General features: G+C 33.8%; 1 protein-coding gene across 1 annotated transcript in view; it reads right to left on the bottom strand.

Annotated features, from left to right (window-relative positions):
- ARID2 (AT-rich interaction domain 2) overlaps positions 1-16,823 on the bottom strand; it is a 170,349-nt gene that overhangs the window by 57,676 nt on the left and 95,850 nt on the right. The window contains exons 6-11 of the mRNA XM_082850788.1: positions 15,177-15,244; positions 6,511-6,577; positions 6,165-6,415; positions 5,737-5,833; positions 5,431-5,640; positions 4,391-4,558 (exon numbers count right to left, since the gene is read on the bottom strand). Coding sequence (XP_082706914.1) covers positions 4,391-4,558; positions 5,431-5,640; positions 5,737-5,833; positions 6,165-6,415; positions 6,511-6,577; positions 15,177-15,244 — 861 coding nt within the window. The remainder of the gene's footprint in view (positions 1-4,390; positions 4,559-5,430; positions 5,641-5,736; positions 5,834-6,164; positions 6,416-6,510; positions 6,578-15,176; positions 15,245-16,823) is intronic.

Raw genomic sequence — 16,823 nt, 5'->3', positions numbered from 1 at the left:
GCATTGTCCTCAGGATACCTGAAGACATTCCAAAGGATACAAAGCACTTATACTTTAAGAGGAATCAATTTTCAGATACTCAAAGTTTTGTATATATTCCCTCCTAAAACTGCTTTGCCTGAAAACATGACCTCCTCTTTGATGACTGCTCTTTAACCATCTTGGAATAGGAAGTCTTAACTCTCACCCATCCTTTACAGCACTGTAAGATACAGTTAAATGCATGACTCTGGAGCCAGAGAGGCTGGCTCTAAAGTTCCATCACTCACTAGCTGGAAAAGCTATTTAACCTCTCTGACTATAAAATGGGGAAAAGTAACAATACATTGACCTCATAGATCGTCATGAGGATTAGAGGAGTTTATATGTAAGTCACTTAAAACAATGCCTGGCACGTAAGTGTTACTATGTTAGCTACGATGATGATGACGATGGTGTAAAAACCTCTGGAATACCAAAGGGAGAAGTGGAAATATTAGTGTCCACAAAACTTCTTTAAACCAAGGTATTAGGGTAGGGCTTCTGGTCTATCCCAGTGTTTTATATATTATAGTTAAGGGCAATGTAGGGCATTAGAAATTGGGTGGCCCTTTGGTGTGTTCTGAATTCAGATATATTATAAAGTGATGACAATTTTTGCTTAATGTCCTTTCCTCCTCTATCCCTCAATTCCTATCAAAGAGTGTATTACTTTTGAGACAATCTTGTGTAAGTAAAGCAGTCAGAATATTTTAAAGTAATACTGAAGGTGGTGGCATCTTATTTCATTCACATGACAAACTCATGACAAGTTTAACTATCTCAGAATTCTGAAATAAGGAAGGTATCAATGGGAACACAAAGTAACATGTTTTCTTGGATTGAAAAATAAGGTTGGACTTTTTCTAAATAACAAATTGAGGCAAGACACTTTTGATAATAAAGACTAACTTTAACCGTTAGATTATGTGGCAGACATTTTCCATAACTGAATGAGGTAAATCTCCAGTGCCAAGACTTTGACAAAAATGTATTCATGCACATGATAAAAAGCTATGTAAATATTCCTAACCCAGTGGTCCTCAAAGTATAGTGCCCTGACCTGAAGCATCAGCATCTCATGGGAACTTGTTAGAAATGAAAATTCTCCGATCCACCTGAATCAGAAATTCAGGGCATGGAGCCCAGAAATCAGCACTTAAGCCCACTGGGTGACTCCGATGCACTGTAAAGTTTGAGAACCACTGTGCTAACACTTCCTGAATATATTAGGTTAAACAAGGTACATCTAAGTAAAAGAGTAGCAACTTATAATTTACAGTCATATCTTGTTAATATCTTTTTGATACATTTTCAATAGACTTAAAAGTAAGTATATATAATGACTGGGCAACAAATAATTTTACAAGTCAAGTACTGTTAATTCTTTGATTTCAACCAAAACAAAGGAGAACTCAAAATGTCAGAAGATCATTAAATACAATTTTAATAATTTTTAGATAATTCTGAAGAAATTTAAAGAATTTTAAGTTCTACCCTCATCTATTTATTGATGTGAACTAGATTTCCAACTTAAATCTATAAAAAGGAAAAACAGATAAAATTAATGCTGAACCCAATTTTATTCTAGCAATAAAAAATATTCATTCAGGGCTTCCCTGGTGGCACAGTGGTTGAGAGTCCGCCTGCCGATGCAGGGGACACGGGTTCGTGCCCCGGTCCGGGAAGATCCCACATGCTGCGAAGCGGCTAGGCCCGTGAGCCATGGCCGCTGAGCCTGCGCGTCCGGAGCCTGTGCTCCGCAACGGGAGAGGCCACAACAGCGAGAGGCCCGCGTACCACAAAAAAAAAAAAATTCATTCAGCGACACACTAGAGTAATACTTTCCAGAGAACAAGGGGAACAATGTCTTGTCTATCTCATTAAGAGATATACTTCCAATAATTGTATCTTTTATTTAATTATTTACAAAAATCTGTAATATATTTACTATTGATTTATGTACTATTACTAAAACTTGTAACAATAAAATAAATTTTTAAACACTTAGAGCTTTACAACAGAAGCCTGAAAAACTTTAAATTAAAATGTCTAGGTAAGCATTGATAGGGTGGTGGATATGAGTTCAAGGAGAAAGAGGGATAGTATAAAATTTCTAATATTACGAGTTTGTGTTATTTTTTAAATGGATGGTGGTAAGCATCAATATTCCACTGGATACAAAAAGTATTGTAACTTTTATTTTGAAATATCAATTTAATATACACAAAAACATATTATTTGCAACTATTTAAATTATGACAAAGAAATTCAGATGTCAACTTAAAAATGGGTGAAAGGTCATGCAAGTTTTCATAGTGATGAGCAGAAGTGAGCAAAAAGTTTGAAGAGGACCATTCCATTAGAAAGCAGTATTAAACAAACTATGGGGGGAAAAGCCAAACAATAAGTGTTTTAACTAATCAAACAATTCAGAGTTGTCATTCACGATGAGCAAATAATAAAGTGCTCACCAGCTCAAAAATGAACTCTTTTAGGTTCTTAGAGGCCTATTCAAACTTCTATCAATGACTTACTACTACACAAGCAAGCCACAACTCTCAATATTTAATTTTATCCATTTGCCAATGAGGATCAACTCTTAGTTTGGGGGGTGGGTTCATTTGTTAAGGTCACAGGTCAGCAATAAGGCAAAAAATAGTAGTTTTCATCAAAATTACCTTTGAATATTCTTCAAATGACCCATTATAGTTCAATGTATCACTGACAATCTATTAATTCCACTCTTTGTTGAACACAGTTTCTCTATGGCCCTCAATTAACTTAATCTTTTAAATTAATTTAAAAGTTTCTCCTTTAAGAATAAAAGTATACCCCCACTACCCACTTAACTGGCAGTATGAACTGTTTCATTTCCTTTTCAAGGTTGAGAAATATTAATTTCTGATCATCGATTCTCCAATATGTATTGGGCTCTTTAACATCTACTGCCTATGGGTGAAAGCTCACTGAATAGATCAGCAGTCAAAATTATCTACTTATTTCATGCCTTCTATTCCTGTCCAGTTCTGTTAGTTGAATTCAAGTAAGTTAAATGCACATATGATACAACTCTACCATATAATGCAGAAAGACATAATGGAAATCAATGAGATATGGGATACATATTACATACTTTGTGTAAATAGAGTATACAATTTTGATAATATTAAATGAGAGGAGAACAAGACAGCTGGAGAGAGATGAGGAGAGTCTGCACTGAGTCATAAGTACTGGCAATCAAAAAGGCCAGATAGAGTATTTAGGAAGACTCAACAAGATTTGGTGATTAAAAGAATGTGGTAGTTAAAGATTAAGGATAATGAGATTTTTGTTTTAAGGATAGTGGGAGAGGTTGAGAAAGATCTAAATGTATTTCTAGGCTGAAGAAGCAAGTAAAGAAAAAGAGGTTTAAGATATAGGAATGAGTAGCTGGGAAAGACTGATATTCAGAGTACAGATTCAGAAGTAGTTAACATCTCTTCCTGACACAAGGGGTTGAAGGAGAATGAGTTCAGATACTAATAAGTTTATAAGGGAAGGGGGAAGAAGTTGAAGAAATTCATGCCACACAGCTCCCAGAGTAACTACAAAGTGTTAAGATCAACTGAGAAAGTGAGCATCCTCCATTAAAAAACAAGGAAAGAGAAATGTCTTGGGAATGGTAAGAGAGCAGGTGAGATGAAAGATGGACTGTTTTTGTTAGGACAAATGAAGGTGGAGAACAAAAAGGCTGAGAGTGCTAAAATATAAAAATTGTAACTCATAATGAACCAGGAGAAAGAAGTCCAAGAGCTGAAGGACAGGTCCGAATTCTAATTAAAGATATTTGAATTAAATAGCATTGACCCATGGGATCCTAGGAAGGGTGCACAAGTACAGGTATATACACATGTATTCGCATTTGTATACACATGCGCAGATGTCTGATCCTACTGATTCTGTGGTGTTTGGTCCAAGATTTAGAAATAATAGGGGTATTATACTTATGTATTCTGATGACCACCTGAGAGAATTATAAGGCAGCATATGATTACCCAATTCCTGGTCTATCAATTTCCAATGACTGAAATCACAAACCCATTAGGGCACTTAATACTTTCACAGTTGTGAATAATATCTAATCCCTCACACTACTCTAAATCCTTCTCAACTTCATTTCTCTATTATACTATTCTTCCTCTGTGCTCACGTTGATCCTGCTGCTCCTGGAATGTATAATGTCTAAGAAATTAAAGTACATACTCAATTCTCATTTAGGCTACTCTACTATAAAATATCAGTTCCCTGTGCTGCATATTTAAATTTATCTGTAGTATTAAATCTGACATACCAATAACCACACTGAAAAAGATTATACAAAAACGCTAACCTGGGGCAGATGCTACATGGGTCTGGGTTTGCACTTGCTCTACAGCTTGTGGCCTAATTTCAGATAAAATTTGATGACTGGAACTTGGATGTTCGACGAGTTTTACTGCAGCCAGTGCATCGGGGCCAAACATCTGAATATCCATGGAAACCAGACACACTAACATGTCTAAAATAAAAACCAACAGTTATTAGTCAATAATATTGTAAAACAATGACATCGTTGAAAAACACATGCTATACATATATAAAACGCTGCTTCTCAAATGCCAGTCTGTGAATCATTGTACATCAGAATTATCTGTGGATCCTTAAAAAAGATTTTTAGGCTCAATCTCTGAAGACTGATTTAGAAGCTCTGGAGTGGCTGTTAACTATCTTCATTTTTAAAAAACTTCCCAAGTGATTCTGATGTGTAGTCAGATTTAGGAACCACTGATAATGGAAAGTACAGCTTAATTTCTCAATAGTAATACTTTTCAAGCCAAATCTTTATTAACTCTGATTTTAATATTTATGTCAAAGAAAGAAATCATTTGAATCACTGAGTAAAATGTTAACGTGACTTGTTTTAGTAAGTGTGTTTAAAACTGACAACCCATTGAACTCATTGAAGGTGAGTTCAATGATTTTGAAGATAATACCACTACTAGCATTTCTAGGAAGAGAAGGAAGCTTGTTCCACTCAGCTTTAGTTGCTTAATAGTAGCAGCTGACCACTTGAAACAGATGGACCTGCCCCCCAGAGTCAGACATAGCCATCTTGTTGATTTCAAATTTAATATATAGTAATAGAAATAAAGAGAAGAAGTAAAGATTACTGATAGCCACATGCATCCTGGTTTACACATAATAGAAGTTTCTTGCTTATCTAAAATAGACAGAAAGAATAACACAAACAAGCGTGTCTGAAAGGGTAATGACTCCTCAAAATAAACAGTAAACCCCAAATATCAATTGTGATTTTTTACAGCAACCACATTAAATATTTTTTCCTTAATAAAGAAAATAACTTAAATGCTTTTTGTGGTTTAGTCTTACCTATGCTCTTTTCTACTTTTGCAATTTTTGTGCAAGCTACATCTCCCATTTCTGTGAGCATATATAGCACCTCAAGTGTTGAGATTACGAGCAGCACATCAGGTAAAGTGAGATGACAAATGATCTCTCTGTATGAGTCCTGATCGACATATTCACAAATCAAAACACCATTATCCTCTGCTTTGCAAAGATTTCCCAAAATTTCCATGCCTGAAAAGCATACACACACAAACATGTATTTGTCTTTTAAAAGATGATAAAAAGCTTGTGTACTTTAGACAATGAGAAACTTAAGTGAGCGCTTACCCCTCATCTTTAAAAATCTATCCCTTGACATCAGGCATTTTGTAACAGTATGAAACATCAGATGAGTAGTTTTGAAATCAACAGGATCCAATAAAAGCTGGAAAAAAAAAAAAGGACACTACTGTTTAGGTAGGCTTCTTCCAATTTAGATCCAAATGTATATTTCAAATTTAATAAAAATGAGCCGAACAATGTTACGTAACTTTAAAAAATGTAATTACTGTGAGAATAGCCATCAATGAATCTGGAGCATCATTTCAAATATTTCTCTTTTTCCACAAAAGTGTGTAATACCTTTAGGCAAAAACTATATGTAAGCATTTAATATTCTATAATTATGGCAAATATAACAATCCCACATCCTAAAATTTTAAAGTAAATATTGTGCTAACTATAAAAACTGTTTTAAGCTACTGTCACATGCTTACCTCAGCTGCAATATTTCCTAATGTGTCAAGGCCTAATTGCCTTAGAGAAATAAAATGACTATGTGCAGAAAGTAATAGGAAACGGAGACAGGTACGATTAGCTGCCAAGAGCTTAACATTGCCCTCCTCAAAGGAAAGATTTCGCAAAATCACTGCAATCTGAAGTACCCGTTGTCCTTCAATATCATTAATGCCCAGCTTTCTAGGTGGATGAAATAAAGATTCCCAAATCCATTCTCCTGATGTACCTTCTACAAGAGAAGAAAACATATTTTACTTAAACTGATATTTCACTTATTATTATTGATATTTCAAAGTTATTTAAAATATTTTCTCATTGACTTACCATGAGACTTGTTTCTGTCAGAAATGAGGTCACGTACTTCATTATCATCAACAATGTCTTTCCAAAACTGTAATGAGAAATTATTACACTTAGTTCTGACAATTTGAAATAACTATTCTATTACTTTAAAAATAGTCACACATACTAAAACTATAATAGTTCTACTATTTTTAGTTCAAGTAGATATCATTGTATTCTATGTACTTAGTTCTTTGACACAAATGCTAGATTTTTCTATAGTTCAAAGGTGTCATTTTGGCCTAGGGCCCACAGATCCCTAAAAGGTCTGTGAAAAATACAGGGCATCTATGAACATGAATGAGGAGAAAAAAATGACATCTTCATGTTCATTAACCTCTAACTAAAATTTAGCATTTCCTTAGCATTTTCTTCAACTCTGAATGTTAGAAAACGAACCACAGTAGTAATAGCAGAAACTCTGACACTGTCACCGACATGAATCAGATATTTTCAGATCACTTTATAGCTATGGAAAATATCTAGAAATAGTGTCTATGCTCATCAGTACTTAAAAATTATGATAGTCATTAATTCCATTAGTAAACTGCATACAGTCACAGTATTCCTATTTATAGACTCCTGAGACATAGCTGGCTTGCTACTGAGTAAATCTACATCTAGAAGAAAATCAAACAGCAAGTGGTGAAGTATCTGTGTTCACAAATTTGTAACCCAGATATTTAGGTTTCCTTTCCAGTATTCCATACTAACAAACTGTTTTTTGACCCGTAAGACAGAGGAAATCAGTCAAAATCCACTGCTTAATATTTTTCAGGCTAAGAAACAATTGCCTATATATTAATATGTCTATACAAAATGAACTTTAATTTTAACTTTTCTATGCCATTTTATCTTGTTACTTCCCTACGAATGAAGAAGCACATGGGCCATTAGTTCACTGTTTATTTCTAAACATTCTGATGTATTTTCTAAATGATTGTATTTTAGTTTTGGGAATTAAAGTTCCTTTGCATTTAAAGTTACTGATCTGAGAAAAAGTCCACCACCAGAATGACTCACTGCAAAAAAAACTCATGATAAAAAATGTTTGGTAACAATAAAAAAGAACTAGGCATATGAAGGAATAAGACAATATTCAATAACCAAGAAAAAAGGGCCACAGGATTTTCAAATAAAGATATCAGAGTGGAATTTTAAATGATCATGGAAAATAAACAAAGAAATAGAAGATAAAATCGAAAAGTCTGGCATGTAAGTAGAAACTATAAGAAATAGCTAAATAGAAATTCTAGAACTGAAAATAAGAACTCAATGGACAGATTTAACAAAGAATTAGAGTCAACTCAAGGAAGAATTAGTGATTGGAAGAGATGGCAGAAAAAAATACCAAGTTAGAAGCATAAGGAGACAAAAGGATGAACAGAATAAAAGCATTCAAGACACATACAGTGAAAAGTTCTAACATAAAATTAATTGTAGTTCCTGAGCAAAGACAGAAAGAATGGGCAAAAACAATATTTGAAAAGACAGGGTCGAGAATTTTCTAAATCAATTGAAAGATGCCACACCATAGATTTAAGAAGCATTCCAAACTCCAAGAAAAGATAAATAAAATGTGTAGGAGCATGATAATAAAATTCCTGAAAAGCAAAGACAAAAATCTTAAATGCAAAGGTGGAAAAAGGGACAGATAACCTTGAAAAAGACAACTAAAATTACAAGAAACTTTGTAAAAGAAATAATGGAAGCCAGAGGACAATGGGATATTTTCAAAGTGATGGAAGAAAATATCTGCCAAAGTAGAATCTTTACACAGTGAAATTGCTCTTCAAGAATAAAACTGAAAGGGCTTCCCTGGTGGCGCAGTGGTTGGGAGTCCGCCTGCCGGTGTGGGGGACGCGGGTTCGTGCCCCGGTCCGGGAGGATCCCACATGCCGCGGAGCGGCTGGGCCCGTGGGCCGTGGCCACTGGGCCTGCGCATCCGGAGCCTGTGCTCCGCGACGGGAGAGGCTGCAGAGGTGGGAGGCCCACGTGCCACACACACACACAAAAAAGAATAAAACTGAAATAAAGACATTTTCTGACAAATGAAAAATATCTTCAAACCTGCACTGGGAAAAAATAATGCATGAAAAGGTAGATGTGATTTAAATCAAAATAAATGCTGAATAAATAAAATACTAAAAAAAGTCTTATGGGTAAAAATATATATAAAATTAAAATCTATGAAAAATGCTTGGAAGAAAATTTTGCTCAGGCCGTAACGGTACTGCAGTAGTCATCTCATCATAAACCAATATATATAAAACAATTGTTTTCACAGACTGGGCAAGAGTAATGCAAAACCGTAATCACTGAAACATGGGAAGCAAATGAGGTGAGCTCAGTGATTGCCTCATATCTTTACATAAACACTCTTTCTAGACAACGATACAGAGATAATAAACCCAAGAGGTCATAGCAATTACTAAACTGAGAAGACATTTTATATATATATATATATATATATATATATATATGTATATTTTCTCTCTCTCTCTCTATATATATGTATATACACCCAGCTAATTCAGGTCCAAAAAAGACCATACCTTAGGAATAAAGATAAACTAGTCCTGTATTCGTCATAACAAAACTTAAAAACAACTATCCATATATTAGTTAAAAGTATGCCAGAACAATGTGCAACATTCTTGGAAGACACCAAAAAACAGACACTAAATAATGTAACAGTCCCAATACCTATATCTAGTAAAAAATTACTAGATGTACAAAGGAAGTGGGAAACATGACTCATAACTAAGGCAAAACTCAGTTTCAACAAAAAAAAGACCCAGAAACAATAAAAATAGTGACACTAGCAGACAAGAACATTAAAACAACTATTATTAAATATGTTGAAGGATTTAAAGGAAAATATGAACATAACTAAGATGAATGTGGGACAATATAGAAGAGAATCAAATGGAATTTCTAGAGCTGAAAAACATAATATCTGAAATAAAAAAATATGACTAGATGGGCTTAATTGGAAAAGAGAAAATAAAGACATAACAATAGAAACTATTCACAATGAAGTACACAGAAAACAAAAAGGTCTAAAAACAATGAACAGAGCCACAGTGGCCTGCAGAACAGTTCCAGAAAAGCAGGAGGGGAAACAAAAAATTTTTGAAGAAATAACTGACAAAAACTTCCCAAATTTCATGAAAAATACCAAATGAAGAAGCTAAATAAACCTCAAGCAAAACAAAACTAACTAAATAAATATAAAAACCACAAAAAGGCACATTAAAAAAATCAATGACAAAGAGAACACCTTAAAAGCAGTCAGATAAAACATATCACAAAAGGAAGAACAATAAGAATGAAACTAACTTATTGTCAGTAATAATGCAAACAACACGAAAATGAAATGTTACCTTTAAAATGCTCATAAAGTATAAATGGTCTGAATGCATTGATGAAAAGGAAGAAATTGTACACTGAAAGGCACACTGAAGGAAGCAGGAGAAGAAAGCCTCAACTATAAGCCATCTATAAGAAACACTATATATAAAACTACAGATGAAAAGCACAGTGATAGAAAAAGATATATGATGAAAACATTAACCATAAAAATGCTGGTGTTGATAAATAATATCAGACAAGAGACTTCAGGATAAGGGAAATTACCAGAGGTCAGGGAGAATAATTCATAATGACAAATAAAATCATCAAGAAAATATAATAATCATAAATGTACATGCCACTAATAATTGAGGTTCAAAACACATGAAGCAAAAACTGACAGAACTGATAGGAGATACAGACATTCATAATTATAGTTGATAATTCCAACACTCATCTCTCAAGAAATCATAGAACAATTATATAGAAAAGCATTAATGATACAGAAATCTTGAACAACACTGTCAATGATATCGATTTAATTGTTATCAACAAATATTATATCCAACAATAGTACAACAAACATTCTTTTCAAGCGTGCATAAAACATTCACCAGAAAGACCATATGCTGAGCCATAAAACAAGTCTTGATAAGTTTAAAAAAGATTGAAGTCATATAGAATATGTTCTCTGACAAAAATGGAATAATGCACAACAAAAGTAGTATATAAATCAAAAAATAAGAAAACAGAGATGGAGTTGTTCTATTGTCCCTGCAATTATCTAAGAAGAGGTAAAAGTGCTAACTTATTAAACTAGTAAGGATTAAAATATAATCTCTAATGAGAAAACAGAAAAAGTATATGTAAAAACTAAGTGGGCAGAAAACTGACTAATAAACAATACTCAGTCAAATCAATTCAAAAAAGGTAAGAAAGGAGAAGGAAAGAAAACAAACCCGAACAGGCAGGACATATAGAAACCAATTCAGAGCATGGTAAATTTAAACATAACTGTATCAAAATTACACTTAATGTAAATGTAATAAATGCACTAATTTAAAAACAAAGTTTTGGGCTTCCCTGGTGACGCAGTGGTTGAGAGTCCACCTGCCAATGCAGGGGACGCGGGTTCGTGCCCCGGTCTGGGAAGATCCCACATGCCGCGGAGCGGCTGGACCCGTGAGCCGTGGCTGCTGAGCCTGCGCTCCGCAACGGGAGAGGCCACAACAGTGAGAGGCCACAACAGTGAGAGGCCCGCGTACTGCAAAAACAAAACAAAACAAAAACAAAAAAAAAACCCAAAGTTTTTCACACGGGGAAAAAAAACTGAAATGTGTTATTTACAAAAAAAAATTCACCTATAAGGATAAAAAAGACTGAAAGTAAAATATGAACTATATAGGGCTTCCCTGGTGGTGCAGTGGTTGAGAGTCTGCGTGCCGATGCAGGGGCCATGGGTTTGTGCCCCAGTCCGGGAAGATCCCACATGCCGCAGAGCGGCTGGGCCCATGAGCCATGGCCGCTGAGCCTGTGCGTCCGGAGCCTGTGCTCCGCAATGGGAGAGGCCACAACAGTGAGAGGCCCGCATACCACAAAAAAAAGAAATCAATAAAAATATGAACTATATAAACACCAACCAAATGGAAGCTGATATAGTTATATTGATATCAGACCAAAAAAAAATGATAAAGGAGACTTAAAGGTAACAAGGACGCTTTATAATATGTTCAATTAACCAGAAAGATGTAACAACTATACCTGTGTGCACTAAATAGCCCATTCTCAAAATATAAAAACACAATTATTATAGAACTATAAGCTGAAAGAAACACATCCTCGATCAAACTGGGTGCTTTTAACATATCTCTCTTCATAAATGAAGAAATAAACAGCTGAAAAAGCCAGTACTTGCGAACTGGTTCATCTGTACCGTTTTTCTAGATTCCACATATATGCGTTAATATGAGATATTTGTTTTTCTCTTTCTGACTTACTTCACTCTGTATGACAGTCAGTTTGCAAGGCAGAAATAGAGACATAGATGTAGAGAACAAATGTATGGACACCAAGTGGGGAAAGCGGGGGAGGGGGGAAGGGAGATGAACTGGGAGATTGGGATTGACATATATACACTAATATGTATAAAATAGATAACTAATAAGAACCTGCTGTATAGCACAAGGAACTCTACTTCACTTCGCTGTACAGTAGGAACTAACACAACACTGTAAAACAACTATATCCCAATTAAAAAAGAAAACAAAGAGCCAGTACTGACGTGGAACTATTAAGTATCATGATTAAGTGTGTTGCTATAATTTGAAAAGATACATGCACCCCAGTGTTCACTGCAGCAGTATTTACGATAGCCAAGACATGAAAGCAACCTAAATGACCATCGACAGAGGAATGGATAAAGAAAATGTGGTACATATATATATAATGTAATATTACTCAGCCATAAAAAAGAACGAAATAATGCTATTTGCAGCAACATGATGGACCTAGAGATCATAATACTAAGTGAAGTAAGTCAGACAAAGAAAGATAAATATCATATGATGTTGCTTATATGTGGTATCTAAAAAAAACGGTACAAACAAACTTATTTACAAAACAGAAAGAGTCACAGATGTAGAAAACAAGCTTATGGTTACCAAAATCAAAAGCGGGGGGGGGGTGGTGGTGGTATAAATTAGGAGATTGGGATTAACATATACACACTATTATATATAAAATAGATAACTAAAAAGGACCTACTGAATAGCACAGAGAACTCTACTCAATATTCTGTAATGACCTATATGGGAAAAAAAATCTAAAAAAGAATGGATATATGTATATGTATAAAAGATTCATTTTGCTGTATAGCTGACACTAACAAAACATTGTATATCAACTATACTCCAATAAAAAATTTTTTAGAAAATGATTAACTGGGGCTTCCCTGGTGGCACAGTGGTTGAGAGTCCGCCTGCCGGTGCAGGGGGCGCGGGTTCGTGTCCCGGTCTGGGAGGATCCCACGTGCCGTGGAGCGGCTGGGCCCGTGGGCCATGGCCGCTGAGCATGCGCGTCCGGAGCCTGTGCTCCGCGGCGGGGGAGGCCACAGCAGTGAGAGGCCCGCGTACCGCAAAAAGAACCCAAAAACAAACAAAAAAATGATTAACTGTGTTGGCTTAACTGACATATATAGAAACTTACACCCAACAACTTCAGAATACAGGCATACCTTGAAGATATTGCAGACTCAGTTCCAGACCATCGCAATAAAATGAACATCGTAATAAAGTGAGTCAGCACAAATTTGGTTTCCCAGTGCATATAAAAGTTATGTTTATACTACACTGTAGTCTATGAAGTGTGCAACAGCGTTATGCCTAAAAAAACAGTGTACATACCTTGAATAGGAAATACTTTATTGCTAAAAAAATGGTAACCATCATCTGAACCTTCAGTGAGTCACAGTAGTAAAATCAAAGATCACTGATCACAGATGACCAAAACAAATATAATAATAATAAAATAATAATGAAAAAGTTTGAAATATTGAGAATTACCAAAATGGGACACAGAGACATGAAATGAGCAAATGCTGTTGGAAAAATGGCACTGATAAACTTGCTCATCGCAAGGTTGCCACAAACCTTAAAGTTGTAAAAATGTATCTGCAAAGTACAATAAAGTGAAGGGCAATAAAGCAAGATATGCCTGTATATGTTATTTTCAAATACACATGGAGTGCTTATAAAATCTGATCAATGCTAAGCTACCAAATAAAGGGTGAAAACATTTCAAAGGTTTAAAATTATACAGAGTATGTTTCTCTGAACATACTGAAATACAGTTAGATATTAAGAAAAGGAAACTAGAAAATTTTTCATGTTTTTGGAAAGTAAGAAAATTCCCTTCTAAATAATCTATGTTTCAGAGAGAAAATCATAATGGAAATATGAAGATATTTTTAAATGAGTTATAATAAAAACATGAAATATCAAAATTGGAAGTATAAAGTTAAATTTGTGCTTGGATGGAATTTTATGGCTTCAAATGTATATATTAGAAAAAAATTTTTAAAAATCAATAACTGTAAGCACCAGCTCAAGAAATTAGAAAAAGTGAAGAAACTTAAACCCAAAGAATACAGTATGAGAATAAAATATAAATAGCAGAAATTAATGAAAACAGAGGTGATCATCTATTCATCTTCAACATACTGGTGTCTTCTTGATTTCATGTGATTAGTGACTATACTGACAAACACATTCCCCATTGTGACTTGGCTTTTAGTGGGTGGGGTAAGGACAGAATATAAAACTTTGGTGAGCTTGTAAAACTGGGAATTAAAAATGCAATTCCATATCATGGTGGGAAATTTGAAGGTTTAATACCCTAAGAAAGGGAGACAAAAGGGATTGACTGTCTCTGCGTGAGCTTTCAGTTAAAAACAATCCATGATATGTTCACCACTAGACTGCTCCACATCTCCCATGGATTTGTTTTTACCATCAGAGTAATCAGAAAAATCTCCAATAAAAAAATTAATATAAAGTCATTCTGATCAGTATTTCCTTTCAAGTGACTTGCAAAAGCAACACAGAAGTGAAGAAATACTCTCCAACCAATCTGTACAAAAATCCTACAGAAAATCTGCTGAAATTGATAAACCAACATTATAAAACACAAAGGAATAATCCACCAAGTCAGAATCAGCAGAATCAGAGTTGCAGGAGGCTTAGACATTAGCATTATCAGGTATGTGTATATGTACATATCTTTAAGCTTTCATTTATATTTTACATATAAAATATATGATATATTCATGTTTATATATCATATATTTAATATATAATTTAATTATATTAATAAAGATATTTTAAATATATATTTTAAAAATTATAAAAGGAGAAGATCAAAAAGGGAAAATTTGAAAAAATACAATGAGAATTTCTAGAAATTAAAACAGTCACTATAATAAAACTTAACAAACAAATCAAGTGGCATATTAGACACAGCTGAAGAGTGATTAAGTGAACTGAAAAAGAATCCTAAGGAAATTACCAGGACTGCTACTCACAGTCTGGGTATCCTTTGATTTACTGCTTTTATTACAGATTTATCATTCTCAGAAATCTATGTATGATAACTAAAAACTTTACTTCTGTTTATTAGCTATTCTAAACAATTTTTTACTCAAGTTAATCACAATTTGTATATAAAATAAGCAACCATTGACCCTTGGCCCTTGGCTACATGTAATTCAGTGGTTCAACATTTTATTTTACGTGAATTACCTTAACAAAATCTCTATCAGTCTTCTCCTTCCATTCTTCTCCAAATACAGTAGAAAAGGATCCTAAAGCTAAAAGAATAATAGTGTATTCAGTAAAATGAAATTATTTCTTTCACTTAGTTCCTTAATAGGTAGGTTTGGAAAAACAGTAAAACTACATTTTAGGATACCTTGTTCATTAAAAATTGTTTCATAATAAATGATAGAAAGTCATGATAATTTCTTTTGAAATACTGTTTTCTTAAATTATAGAATTTAAAGAAAGTTTATGTCACTACAATCTAAAAATACACAACTCACTTTCATAATAGTTATACAGACAATAAGAAAAAAATGAGGGTACTGTAAGTTACTCTGCATTACTTTTCATTTGTAGAAGAGAAACATATTAAAAAGTCAAACTGATGCTACTGCTATTAGATTGCCAAACTGTTATAACTTTAAATCTTCATAGTCATTTCAAAAAGAATTATGTAATTCATATTTGAAATATTAGTGGACAAGGCATTCTTTGGGAATAATTCCCACAATGAAATCTCCTTTAGGAAACATTCTCAGCTATAGCTCGTTTGTATTTCTTGATAAAGTTATCAGGAGCAAAGTCAAACCATCTATTTTCAAAAGCTTCTTAATAACACCCTGCCCCCTCCGGACAACAGAGGTTAAGGTATATAGATAGATACATATAGCTTTTCTCTCCTCTGCATTGCTAACTCATTTTGTCAGTTACAGGACCAGACAGTAAAGTTGTATAATATAAATGTCTAAGCTGTGACACAATAGGCATCTACCTTTAAAAATTAGGTAGGTACTTTCATCAACTACCTGTAATTATCTGTATTCTGTAATGAAAGCTATTGGTTTTCAAATGCAGAGAGAAAACTATGTATTGGCAATTTTTAACAGAAAAACTAGTTTTATGAATGTAATTCTTTAAAAAAACAAAAGTAAATCTCCTTAAATGGATGTGCTGTGACATGCATAACATATGGATATATTTTCTGTTGTAAAAGATTTAATGAATGTTTGCAGTCTTATCACGCCTTTAAGTATAGATCTAATATTTTTACTTAATATTGAGTTAAAGTTGTAAAGTACTTAGGTTAGAATAAGACTATTCATTGAAAAAGTACTAATAAGGGTGAAGAATGGAAACAGTTTAACATTATATTGATATTAGGATCATGGGGACATGATATAAAGAACAGATTTGAAGTTTTTAATAAATAAATTTAACTACAGTGACCTAAAGAAGAATTTCATAAAACATCAAATTTATATAGACGTAGCAGCTGAATCAGAAAAATGAAGTCCACACCCTACTAAAGAGACAAAATTTTGTTTGTCCTGAAGAAAACCTTATAAAGAAAAACTTCACTGGGAAAAGAATACTGAATGGAAATATAAGATGGAAAAATTAAATTTTTGTCACATGGAATTTTTATTATACTTCTTCAAATACATATATGTATAAACATTACACACCTTCAAAGAAAGTGGTATCTGCATTTTCTCTCAATTAAAATTCCATGCCCTAAAAAAATTCAAAACCTCTCAAGAGCCTTATGAAATATGCCCATAATCAAATATACCCTTAATCTTCAAACTCAAAAGAATTATTTTCATAATGTAAAACCACTGTTTTAAG

The sequence above is a fragment of the Leucopleurus acutus genome (genome assembly GCF_964270905.1).
Source record: "Leucopleurus acutus genome assembly, chromosome: 11".
NCBI lineage: Eukaryota > Metazoa > Chordata > Mammalia > Artiodactyla > Delphinidae > Leucopleurus > Leucopleurus acutus.
This window is presented reverse-complemented; position numbering and strand designations above follow the sequence as displayed.